Genomic DNA, 13,936 nt, shown 5'->3' with positions numbered 1-13,936 from the left:
TAAGTATTCCCATTTTTAAAACACTTTTAATCACAAAACACTTTACTGATAAATGAAATAGAGTTGACATGATCAGTATTTCTTCTGGGCAGCTATAATATATGCAAATATGAACCCAAAGACACTGCTTTTTTAAGCAGTCTCTGCGATAGTATTCGCTTGAATTCACGTTCGCCAGTGCAGTATTAACGTTACCTGTCGATTCCCCCAATACACACCCAAATACAAATGTCATTGACAAACCCGCTGGCTATCAACGTAATGATCACTAAAATATATGTATTTGCTGAGAAGCACAAATCACCCCCTGCCCCTCTCTCCAAAGAAGAAAAATAACGTGACCAGTGAGTGGAAAATTCTGAAAGCAACTCTGCTAAAAAATAATGTCTGCTTATTACAGGTGGGACAGGCAGCTCCGCTTTCCGCACCCAACGTGCCTTTACGCTGACCCAGTAATCGCAAGAATTGGAAGCCTGATGCTGCAACTCATGGGCTTTCGCGTTGCCCGAGGGATCGGCCCACTATTTAACTTGTGATGACTTCATGTGATGCCAGCCACATAACGTTATGATGACGTCAGAAGTTTTGGTGACCTGTACAGCAACGACATTATGGAGTGAATTATCCACATGACTGTTCGAGCGATTCGTGTTCGCACCGCCGACGCAGAAAGGCATTTAAGGGGGTTTGTATAACGTAGAGTACGAAAGCCAACCACAGTCTACGACCTCGTGCAGGTGATGCAAGTAAAAAGTAAACGAGACGCTTAATAAATGAGCGATGCTAAAAAGTACGCGTCAGTGTGGCTATGGCAGCATTCAAATGCCCTGTGGCTGGAACACACTGCGGGCTTTAGCAGTTTCAAAAACGGGGGGGGGGGGGGGGGGGGTCACTGATTCCAGGGGAAACTTTTAAAAACTAATAGAAGTGCGCGAGTTTAGCTATAGTATATAACGAGCACTAGTCAAAGTAAGCCAAGAGTACTGGTATAAGGCAGGCAAGGGTGGCCAGTCAGCCACGAACCGTCAGTGGGCTGTATGAAAACGTCGACCGTCTTTCCAACTTTCCTCCGTCCCAATATCTCTGAAGAGACGCTCAGAGACTGGGACACAAACAAGACATATTTTAAACACAATGAAGGAAAGTAAGAGACAGTGCGGCTTCGTAACCATCTCTCTCACTTTGGTGACCTTCGAAGCGAGAGACAGTCACTCCGAGGAAGGAGCGCAAAGACAAGCATGGGCGTGTGCAACATGTCGGTGTTGATTTATTCGAGGGACACTTCTCCAGACAGCCGAGACATGGACTAATCTATACAGTTCTTCAAATAATGAGGAGTTAAGTGAAGTCACTGCTTCCTCTAATGAGTGAGGACGGAAGTGGCGGAAGCGCAGGCCTTGCACACGTAGCTGTTGTCGTGGTTCACCTGGACGATGCTGTTGGGACCACAGTCGACTCCGGGCTGCTTGTCCACGCCTGCACCATGAACAGTGTTGGAGTTTATAACGGAAGATATTATAAAACTCTTCACGGAAGTATCCGAGAACTGAACAATCGAGAATGCAACAGCTAATGGTAGGCACTGCAGTCTAGCAGGAACGCTTGAAGCGTAGTGCAGGAATCGCACTGGTGGTGCTTTGGATCGACGGCCTAATGTGGCCACTAGGTCCAAAACGAACTATAGCCGAATCTGCTCAACTACTATTTAATGCGGTTGTCGTTTAACGTGCGGAGAACGCGAAAAGCGAGTTTTCCCCGATGCTGGAGCTGTCTCAGTGAACGCACAACCAATACAGCGATGATTTTTGTAAATCTGCGAATGTGTCACCCCAGCATTCCTTCCAGTGAAAAATGAAACACGGAGCAAATATATCATGTAAAATATTTATTTGCTTAAATGCCAGTTTGGGCATGTTGGTTTAGGGGTGTCACGAAAAATGCGCAGCTTCAATGGAGAGAAGTAAAAATCGCAAAGAGCGTTTACTGTAGTATGCACTCTTATCCCCCGAAACATTTTCATGTGCTATAGCACATAACGTTTGAAAGAAGATGCTCCTATATATGCATGGAATAAATAGACGCCACTACAAACCATCGTTTTTATCGAAAAATAAATGAATCAACGAATAACAGGAAGAACAAGGAGAACTTGTGCCAGCCAAAGCTTTGTGACACAACCGTCACCGACGAGCACAAAAAGCGAAGAAGTGATACAATAGAAGGATTTCAAATTAAGAAGAAAAGAGATAGTCTTTTAAGTAAAGAGTCTTTTCTGTGTCACATTCTGAACTTGCTTTTTCGGATGCGACATGATTGAGTGCATTTTCTAATACTCGGTGGCTTCACAGGTGCATTGTTATTGCGTTCAATCCTTCTCTCTTGCTTTATTTGTTGATTTACACCGTCTTTAGATGACAACGATGGGTTCGTTTTACATGAAAATGGCGACATGCATAGTTGATTCCTATACAAGAACGTTATTTCCTAAATAAAAAATTATCAGTGGCTAGTTAACATTGCACTACTACAAGTGGAACGTTCTCTTTTTTTCATTACGGAGAAATAATTGCAAATAATTCATTGACTGTTAGCGAGCGAACGCATGCATTCAAGCGGCTGAATGTATTTGCAATGAGAATTTCGTCCCCAGCCGTACGCAAGCGCTATATATTTGCAAAATCTAACCCGACATTGCATTGGCAGTGATGAAATCCAGCGATACTGCATTTAACGGCTGAATTTAGGTAAACGGGAGTTAACGTTTTTCTAATATTTTTTCTTGTGTGTTATATATGTTGTACCCACCCCCTCTGTATTGCCCTACGGGCCCTGAGGGTATTCTAATAAATAAATAAATAAACGTAACGGATCGTTGCTCCCAGAAAAACGGACGCGTATACTTACACACAGCACGGTCGGTACCATAGCAGGGGCACTTGATGCACACCAGTCCGGTCCTTTGGTATCCGCACACCTGGTTCGGGCCACACTGTGGACCCTGCCGTGTTCAAAGGTTAGAGAAGCGGCAAATAACTACATCAAAAATAATTGTTGAAAAATTAAATACGCATAAAACCTAAACGTTCGGTCACATACAATCATGGCGGCTACAGCATTTAACGCAAGAGCTGTGAAAGAAACACGTTGTATCTTAACTGCAAGATCTGCGATATCGTAATACGGAGAGTGCACATTCAACCTGTTCTGTTACGCACACTACCACCGCTAATGTCAACCAATGCACCAAGTCCCCGAATCTTTGCGCTATACCCATCATTCTTGCACGATGACTTAATATATAGTGCGCAATTTTTCTTCTTAGCACGACCTGGTTACCAATTTCCTGTTGCGGTATATAATAGGAGACGTTTCTGGGAGGTCATGGTATGCGCCCTCCAGTGATATCTTGCAGACGTTGGTGACGCATGAGGAGGTTGACGGCACCGGTGTGGCGAACAAATACGAGTTTTCTATGTGGCCTGAAAAAGCAGTTCTTTGGACATGTCGTAATCATATTCCTACCTTGAATAAAGTATTAGGCTTGCGCATGCTGATCTCCCAGAGTAAACGCGACGTAGATTTGTTCTCTTTTCTCAGGTTAGCACGAGGCAGCGATAAGCTAACGCTAATTGCTGAGATAAGGGTGCCTGTCTGATAGATACCGCTGTATGCATCGAATGCTTATCGCTACATTCATCAAAGCTCGCCGGGGAAGCACTTTGAAGTGCACTGACACGAGCGAGCATCAATTTTGCGTGAAGTGCATTTCATGGGCTTCCACGTTTTCGCGGAGCTTATACCAAAGATCCAGCCAGCTACACTGCTCGAACACTGTCGAAACGGCGAAGTCTATGCCTTTCCTACAACGCGCCACCGTACTTCTATGTTTTTAATTGTTTACTTCTTTGGCAGGCTTCTCTTGCACGAACATCACGGTTGGTTCGGTGACGAGAAGCCCGTTCTCGCGTAAGCTCCCGCTGACGCTCACGTTGGGTGGCTTCTTCCTCGGAAGCAGTCTCAATATGAAAGCTCGCATATAACCAAGGCCCCTCTTCAACGCTACAACGAGACATTCACCTACTTTTCACAAAATAGCCAGATTCGCCTGCTGAGCCTTACTGTCGACTCTTTTGGGCGCGCCACCCATTGGCTTACACGGCAAGCTTCGGCCTCACCACTGGAGACAAAGCACAGCCCTCGCCGTTCTACAGAACCACGCTCTCGACCCACTGCCATGCCTCGTGAACAGCGCGAAGCCATCGGACGGGGAAGCCTGAACTGCAACGTCACTATTACAAGGTGTCACATTACATCACAATATAAATACTTGATTTCGAGGTTGCTGCAACTTTACAATTGACATTTTAGAAGCATCGAGAGGCGGGCTGGTTGGTACACTTTCACAATGAAAATCACGGGACCCAGAAGAAAAAGAAACTACAGCACGAGTGCTGCCATCAACTGAATATGCATATGCATTTATTTTTGTTAGAGCGTCAAATATCACTGGTATTGTAGCTTTTGTATCCGTTTCCCGTCTTTTACGTCGTGGACAAATACGACCAGTTAGCTATGCGCGCAAATACTACAAATTTTACCGATTCGAACCAATGAATACTTAGGGAGAGAAAGGAAGTGAGCATACCTACTAACACGCAGTTTTCGCAATTTTTTAGTGATTCGTATTGCTTAAATATTGGTAAATTGTCCCTGTGGTACATTCTATAACGAATGGTGACTCAAGTATGCCAAAGCTAGGAACCTGTAATGCCTACATGGCAAGAAATGGAACTTTCCAAACGTATAGGGTAACTCAACCTATAGATGTGCTTCGAAGAATGCATAGCCATGATGGGCACCGGTGAGGTGTAATACATAGCACCAACTGCTGTCTAAATGGAGAGGGGATGACATGGTGCCAGAGACATATTGGCATGTATGCGGTGTGACATCGCACAGCAAGTTTGTGAAAGCTCCAATTACGAATACCCTGGTAAAGACCGATAACGTTCTGATGTGTCTGACGGGTTTTCATTGAACACGAATAGGGTTTTATCGTATCCGGCAACTGTTCGGTCGCGTTCGATCTGGTTCAATTGAAGTTGCATGAACTGGGATTGTCACATTTACAACAGTGGTTTTTACCAGAGAAGCTGGTGAAAGTAGTTGTGTTCATTCAGTATTAAAACACCGAGTTCGGGTGACGTCACGGTACACGAGATTACACGTTACGTCATCAAAGCTTTGCGCACGAGTACGTTAGTTCATGGCATACTCGTCATCGCCTACGAGGGTACACAAAGTGACCTTTCCGGCAAGCGTGAGTTGGAAAACTTATGTTGAGGCTCTTTGTAGCTTTTGTGTATCTGCACTTAACAGGAAACAAAGTATTGTTACAAGAACCATCAGAAACTTATCGCTTGGAGTGTGGGCACGTTTTTGCTCAGGGAATACAGTTAGGGTGAAGTGAACGTGCGGCTTCGCATGCGTGTCGCCTAGTGCTGGTTTGACAGTAGCTGTGACGTAACGAAGACTACAGGCCACTCGAACAGGTTATATTTAGGGGTCAAAATTTTACATTCTTGCCCTAAACACGTGGACAATAACACAGGTACCTAGTGCATAGCTTAAGAAACGAAAAATTTTCCAATCATCTCGTAGAGCAAAGAGCCGTTTACGTACATTGCGCCCGCCGCATCTGGTGTTTTGTTGTTCCAGGACAAGACCTGCGAAATCACATGATATATGTAAGAACAACTTATGGCCTGCGTGATAGGTTCGATTTTGAAACATGACAGCAAGCAAAGTCAAGTGCAGATAGGGTGAACCGCTTGAAAAGTACGGACCAATTGTATATGAAACAATAATTGGAAACTCGTCGAAACTGCATACTTCTCACATATCTATTGGCTCGGCAGTATTACGAATGAAGTCGAGCCATAAGTATTGAAGTAATAAGATTACCACTTCTAATAAAATATTCCTGCATGAAGTGTACTGACTGTCGGAGATCAATTAGTCAGCGATGTTCATTAAGCAAAATAAACCTCAGATCACACTCACATTCGTAAGGTGATGAAGGGCAGTCCTTCAGTCGGCATTGGAAGCCAGAGTCACACTGAGGAAAATAAAACAAAGAAAGGATTATATGCAATAAGAGGACGTCAAATATGACAGTTAGCACAGTTTCGTATGGTGATGGCTACATCGACTATAAGCAGATATGTCAAGTCGCGGGTAGTGCGTGATAAAGTAGTTTGTACGCAAAATCTTCACTGCAAAAGAAGGCTTAACAAGCACGTCAACTATGATTTAGGTTATTTCAGCTACACTGAGATATTTGGTTACGTTAATGCAGTCCACCTTTAGGCCCCTAACGACTGTGCCCCCGAATTACAGCATATCCATGGACTGAATGATCATGAGTGGGTCGATCACACACACAACCACACACACAACCACACACACACACACATAAAGAAACACTCTAGTAGCAACTAGGCCAACAGTCAGTATTGTTAAAAGTACCATCATCTCGCATCATTTCACCATACATTGATCATATACAAGTACTGCCATCTAGTGGACATTCCAAAAGCTAAACGAGAGGTGGCTACCTACTACATGCACCGAGGATGCACGGCCCACGGCTTAAGGAACTTCGCCCTGTAAGTTAATCCTGCGTGCCACATACCCGCTTTCTCGGGTATGTGCCACCAGTGGTTACAAACGGGTATGTGCCACGGCTGGTTACAAATGATAGCAGCATGAATAAATGACACCACAAGGAGCGTCGCCCCTAAAATGAAGCAATGAGAAGAAGTCCCCAAGGAGGTATTCTCGAGAAGTAGTACCTGCAATGCTGGCACGAACAGTGATAGTCACAGAGTTTTTCAAAAAAAAACGAAACAAAATAAGGAACATGTGTCTTACGGCATGCCATACTAAGGTTGCAAGACGAACAAAGCAGTCACGGCAAAAAGTGGCAATAATAATTGTCAGCTAGTTTACAAAGCCGAAATAATCCGTTTCTATGTATTAATACTGTTTGTACAGAACGCAAAATTATACTCACCGAGCAAGAGGTTGAGGAAACTGATATGCCTGCAAAGAAGGCAAAACATTAGGGTAGGGAGTGGGCTTAACACGACGCGAAATGATGTTACGAAAATTCAAGAGGTGCATTTGCTGACTTTTCACGATGAACTGACGTACACAAAATAATAGCGAGCAAGTTTAACTTACAGCGATGATCGGTTTCACAGTTTGCTCTGCTCGAGAAGTTGGAGTGCAGAACGCAGCGCTGACCTCCAGAACAATCGGCATCCTGCGTAAGGCAGAGGAGGCCAGTCGGTGCAAAAAAGAAGCATCAATAAAAGAAACATTCAGAACTAGAAGGTCACGAAAGCACAGGGCAAACAACTTATTCCCGAAACCACGTAGCAAATATACTTAGGAAACAACACAGAGTAAGCGCTTCCAAGTTCTTCCGCAAGTATTGCCAGACCTCGCCATGTAAAACATTCTTTCGGGGACGTTTATGCGTCAGTAGCATAGGGGGAAAAGTTGCACCACTCCTCATTCATTTGTCCAAGGCGACCAGAACACAGTCTCCAGAAAAAAAAAAAAAAAACTAGAGGGGACTCGGGTGGTGCCATCATGCAGCGACCATGGGAATGATGAGTGGTACACCGATTTGCCTAGTCTTCGGGCTAGCAAACGGCGAAGGCACGCGTGGCTTCGTTTAGTGCAGTGGTTCGGTTGTTTGAAATCAAAGAACAAACCGTTTCGAAGTACAAAAATTAGGCAAATCCATGCACTACCTGGCTTTCTCCGTGCTGGCAAAGTACCGTGTATTGAAGATCCCATATAAACTAGCGTTAGAGTTCTCTCTAGAAATGTATACACACATATATACATATACACACACAGACACACATATATACATGCAATACCATATACATACATATATAGGAAACTAAGGATTGGAAGGAGATAGTTTTTCTTCGGGGTCAATGGTACCGAGATCTTCTGAAAGCTTTCCGCACGCAACGTGCTTTTGCACTGCCTCAGAGATCTGAGGAACTTTTCCGCATTCGATGTGGTGCCTCAGGGATCTGACCACTTTTGACAAAGCGACGTCACGCGATGACAGAATGTGGCGTCATGCTGCGTCGCGGAGACGTTGCCATGATCACGTCGCAAATTGTGGAAGATGACAACTGTTGCGATCCCCTTATTTGTTTTTATCAGCATGGCGTTCGCGCCGCCGAATGGGCATATCAATGGGCAATTAACATACAACCACTTCTCTGAGGACACGATTAAGTTTAGTTAGTGTGTTATGCTGATTTCTGTATCTGAGCGATCAACTACGTTTTTTCTAACAGTCTTGGTCACATCGCCAACAGTATTTTTTTCGGTTTTGACGAGGCATACGATTGAGAAAAACTGGGAACTATTCCTTGGCAATTGTTACGTATGCAAGAAAGTGAGGGAATAAGTAAGCGTACTCACCGTCTTGCAGATAACCGCAGACGCAGTCACGGCGCATCCTGGAAAACATAGTTCGAACATAATGAAAGCGAGTGCCACTTACACGCAAAACAGAAACGACACAGTTAAGCCACTTTTCAGAATAAGTGTTTGCGCTTCGTTTTCATGTCTTGCGAGATGGGCCTAATTACAGCGCCATTTTGCTTTTCACGCTATGAAGCTGACAAACAAACGGACTCTTAAGGAGCCAATGTGGCTGACTTTGTCTCGCTGTTCAGTGTCCCCGACAATGACCCTACCCTTTCCTTTTCTGTGCGTTGTGTAAGCTACAGAAACCAGCAACGGGTGCGGGTACCCCGACTCTTCTCGGTGTCTCGACCGTGTCCGAGATTAGCTTCCGGGACGTGCTGGCAGGAGCTCTCCAGGGCGTTCAACATGTGTTCAGGACGCACAATTCGACATATGCAGTCCTGCGTATTTACGTTACTTTCTTATGGTTTACCGTGGCGTATGCGGTTTACACGCTTTGTTGATACCAAATATGCCCTCGATGTCCGATCGTCTTAAGAAAAATAGAACACCTTATTAATGTGAAAGTTGCTTTAAGTGCTCCCGACAAGTTCCTGCTGGCAAGCAGGACGTGTTCCGCAAAGGAATGCGTAAGGCTACGTGCCGTCACAGAGCACAGTTTGTCGACCGTGTGCCAGGTGTGGTGTAGCGCATGGTCCAACACGCGAAGGCGCGGCCGGAGCTCCATGCAGCATGAACTGCGAGAAATCGATTGATATGCGAGGTTTAATGTCCCAAAACCACCATATGATTATGAGAGACGCCGTAGTGGAGGGCTCCGGAAATTTCGACCTTCTTAAGTTCGTTAACGTGCACCCAAATATGAGCACACGGGCCTCAGCATTTTCGCCTCCATCTAAAACGCAGCCGCCGAAGCCGGGAGTCGATCTCGCGATCTGCGGGTCAGCAGTCGACTACCTTAGCCACTAGACCATCACGGCAGGGCTACTGACAGATTTCCAAATGTGGCACATGCGCATTGGTTAATAAAGGTAGTGCGCTCATCGAAGTCGTCTGCCACTTCTATGCCCATGCACGCGGGAGTGTGCTAACGATCCACGAATCTTCGCACTTTTAGTTTTTTCGCTGCACATCAATTAATACCGAATTGGCCAATATTTCATGGGCGAAAAAGTGAGATAATAATGTCTACTGCATCAGATTTCACTATCCGTATCTCTTATACCTATGAGTATGTCAAGCTTAACCTTGGCAGCTTGCGATTGCCCCGCCGCGGTGGTCTAGTGGTTGAGGTACTCGGCTGCTGACCCGCAGGTCGCGGGATCGAACGCCGGCTGCGGCAGCTGCATTTTCGATGGAGGCGGAAATGCTGTAGGCCCGTATACTCGGATTCGGGTGCACGTGAAAGAACCCCGGGTGGTCGAAATTTCTGGAGCCCTACACTATGGCGTCCCTCATATTCCCATGGCAGTTTTGGAACGCTAAAACCCCACATATCAATCATCTTGCGAAAGGTGCGACGAAAAGAGAAATCGTACATTTTTCGTGCTTGCCGGAAATCGTAGGAGCCGCAGACAGAGCGAGAGCTAGATGGCTTGCACCGCAAAAACACGGAAGCTCTTTCTAACAGCTTTATGCACACCAGCGTAGAAGTAGCAGATTAAACTAGGCGCGCTTCACCTTTACGACTTTGTGCGCCCCATTCACAAATCTCGCCACCAGTTAGCGCCGTGAGGCGCCCCGGCCACGATCTCGCATGTTGTTGCAGTGGACCGTACTGTACATGATCTTTTTGCCCTGCAGTGTGCGTCACGTGGTTTATTGAATAAAAGAGCGCTTACGCGAGCAGGCCTGCATTGTACGTAACGGCGAAGAAAACTTGCCGGCATGCGAGCACGTGCGAGTGAACTCCGCAGTTCTGTGGGACTACAACTTGGCGATAAGATGGAGGATGACCAAGCGCGCATAATCAGTGGGCCCTGGTGAGATGGTGCGAGAAAGGAGCGGCTGCGTAAGCAAACTTTCGGTTGCACTATCTGATCAGGAGCTTTTCTTGGTATGGGGGAGCTGGCGCTGCAGGGCTCTGTGACTGTTAGTGTTTGTGTCACCGCACCTTTTTTTTTCGCCTTTATTGTTTGCAGCCATTCACGTATGTACCTATACGATGTTTTAAGGTCTGAAAGACAGAAGCAAGGAAAGACTGAGGTTAACCAAATGCACGTCCGATTTGCTACCTTGCACGGGGAGAGAAGAATAGAGGAAGCGAAAAGAGACAGAGGAGAGAAAAGAAATTTGATTGAAAGCCGCTCCTTGACCGGTGCGTTTGCTTTCTGTGGCCGTGCCTCTTAGCTCTGCTTATCAGTATGTGAATAGCCAGGCTAGGCCGTTCAACTACTCCTACGAAAGCCGAAAGGCAAGTTCTGTTCATCTTTCATTTGATTGGTTCCAACTTGCACCATCTCTCATTCTCTACCTCCAAGCGACCACGTCACTTCTCGCCCCCGTTTGTCCCGCAATGCGCGTCGAAATGCCGTGAACTGGCCACGTGTACATTGCACTACGCATCATAGTTTATTCTTTCAGCGTTGCTCTATAGCGGAATTCCCTTTCTTCTGTCAGTCCCATGGTATCTGGCCGTTCAGCTGTGCTGCTACCGGAGACCATCTCGCGAGTCACGCCTCATGAGCCGCTGCGACACCAGTTCGCGACACAGGACGACGTCCCTAGCCTTGCATACTACATGAAGAAGGTGTTTATACATAAAAAAAGCCAGTTAAAAAACTACAGGTGGTCGAAATTTCTCGAGCCCTCCACTGCAGCGTCCCTCGTAATCATGTAGTGGTCCTGGGACGTGGAACAGTAAGCATTAGACAGTGCGCGGAGACAGGCACGTATGCAATTAACCTTATCATTCGAAACATGGCAAGTGAAAAAAAAACAAATGTATGGCAATTGCATAATTACTAAGCCTTATAGACTGCTCTATTCGGATGTCACGTATTTTTTTTGTTCTGGAAAATGAACAATACAATTAAACCGCGAAAACAATGTCCCTACCGCTCGTACAGATGGGGATAGCAAACACAGACCATCAAATGTCAAGGCAACCCAAACGTCTGCCAACGAACTGCAAAAGCGTGCAATGGCAAATAAACTGTAATAAATAGGCCTGTGCATGTCCGGTCCATAACAAAAATTATTATTTCAGCACACGTTGTAGGCGGAGGTCTATGGGAAGATAACTACTAGAATAATTCATTTCTTCTGTGTGCAAGCTAATCGATGATTGGCTTACGCATGCACTTCCACTAATATCAGTATAGCATGCCTTAATCATAAGACATGAAAACTGAGCGAAACTGAGCATACATTAAGTTTTTGGCACGCTGACCCTGTGGACTATGTAAAGACATATTAGAAGGCGTCGGCAACTATAGCGATTTATTATTATTTACTTTGTCGAGAGAGTAAGAGCACAAATTCGAATAATGCCCAGTATTGTACTGGCGCAAATATGAAGAAACGTATCGTATGATCGAAGCGTGGTAACGGTCAGCCAGCCTTGATCGCATTATGTAACGAAAAAAAATCCCGTATCTGAGCAGTTATTTTTCATTCTCACCCCTGTGAAGGCTTGCCTATTCTGGCTAGCTTTCAGCAAACTGACTGCATTACGAGCCCGTCTGGCGACGAAAATTCAATGTTGGCTTCATGGCAACTTTTTGACTAACCTTGCATTGATTATGTGGCGCATGAAGTAGCCATTTCTTTAGTTTTAAAGTACACCATTTCGAAGTTTCTCTGCTATGTCACACGGTAACCGCGCATATCCTACCCCCTCACCCCGACCGGTTAGTGCATACCGGGCCAACTCAGGCAAACGCAACGCCCATTCTAATACAGAGTGATAGAATCGTTAATGGTTAAGGTTAATGGCTCAGACGTGGCTCCCACACTGCACACGCCATCTATGCTTATCACGTGCAAGTTTGCAATCACAATGCGCAGCGCGTGAATTCGCGCAAACTTGACGAAAACATAGCTACGCAACAAAGTGCCCAGGATGTTAGTGTTCAATTAAATTGCCCCGTTTAAAGATAGAGTAATATTAAGAAAACTTTACTGATAGAATTCGGTCTGCGGCGTCAAAAAGAAATGCTTCAGCGGTCAATGTTAATACAGACTTCCCTGGAATCTGTCAAGCTTAACCTGCATCTTGCAAGTATTCCATTTATTCTGCACAACGTATGTTCACGCGCGCTCTGCTTGCGATAATTTATTTCTTTGCAATAAATCTTCGCCTTGAAGACCGAGCAAAAGGGAACAAATTGGGCACCCAATTATATGGTATAGCTTGTATTCAAATGATCGAAAAATCCACAAACAAACTGCCAACGAATTTTCATGGTTTAATTGTATTGTTCATTTTCCATAACAAAAAAAAAATACGTGACATCCGGGTTGTGTGCCCGAGCCGACGTTTCACAACAGGCGTACTTTTTTTTTCGAAGCTAGAACTGAAATCACTTGAAGCTTCGAGGAAGACAGGTTCACTTTTCGAAACGTCAGCTAGCACACACAACCTGTGTGTACGGATTTCTTCATTGCCAAGGCTCCAACTTCCCCTTCCCGCCGTTTCTTGAATTCATGAGGTATCATTTGTTGTTCGCTCAGAAAACTTATCGATAACACACCTTCTGTTCCATTTCTCTACAACACTCCTCAAAATGGCTACTCTGGATACCTTTCGCGTAAGTCTTTTCAAAACAGCCCAATGGCCACACCGCTTCACCAAATATCACTGAAACTAATGCCGCGTGTTCGAGTTAACTTACGAGGACGGCCAGGGCAGCTAGCATGAAGTGGAATGATCCCATCGCTCAGCCTGTATATATGCTTCAGTGCAACACACGTTTCAGAGTACTAGTCGCGCACAAGCCAAACAAAGTGACTACTGAGCGGTAACAGAAACCACACGCTCCTTATATAGTAGCTTGCGTAGCAGGCCGCTAGCTGCCACATGGTTTCTAGCGTGCAATCGCAGCGACACTAGCCGGCCATTGCTGCAACGAAACAGCCCGATATATATTTTTTTTTCGCTTGCACGTGCGTGTGTAGTATGTGTGCGAGCCGTGTTGTCTTCCTGTGCTCGCTTATCATCGCCACGCAGGTCAGAAAGACACTGGCAAGTTCTCCTGCTTCAAAGAGGTGGCTTTGCACGTTTCTTTTTTCGTTTTTTTAAAGATCGGTAGTGGAGTACTGGACGACACGCCGGTGCAGTGGATGGCTCAGTGTCGCATGTGTCTCCGTTTGCATCAGCTTATCGTTAAAGAGGCACTGTCCTTAAACTGTACGTGTATTAGTTCGCTCTATATTTCGGTGTCTCTGGTTCAGACTTATTAGTACACAT

General features: G+C 45.4%; 1 protein-coding gene across 1 annotated transcript; it reads right to left on the bottom strand.

Moving 5' to 3' along the window:
* Positions 1–1,241: 1,241 nt before the first annotated feature.
* On the bottom strand, positions 1,242–13,499 carry LOC119167363 (uncharacterized). Its single transcript, XM_075866599.1, has 8 exons — positions 13,362–13,499; positions 8,518–8,556; positions 7,246–7,327; positions 7,076–7,104; positions 6,064–6,118; positions 5,683–5,726; positions 2,905–2,998; positions 1,242–1,476 (listed from the first exon to the last, which is right to left on the bottom strand). Exons 1-8 carry the CDS (start codon positions 13,401–13,403, stop codon positions 1,361–1,363), a joined length of 501 nt encoding a protein of 166 aa, XP_075722714.1. The 5' UTR covers positions 13,404–13,499; the 3' UTR covers positions 1,242–1,360.
* Between the last annotated feature and the right edge of the window lie 437 nt (positions 13,500–13,936).

This window comes from Rhipicephalus microplus, chromosome 6 (genome assembly GCF_043290135.1).
Source record: "Rhipicephalus microplus isolate Deutch F79 chromosome 6, USDA_Rmic, whole genome shotgun sequence".
NCBI classification, from domain to species: domain Eukaryota; kingdom Metazoa; phylum Arthropoda; class Arachnida; order Ixodida; family Ixodidae; genus Rhipicephalus; species Rhipicephalus microplus.
This window is presented reverse-complemented; position numbering and strand designations above follow the sequence as displayed.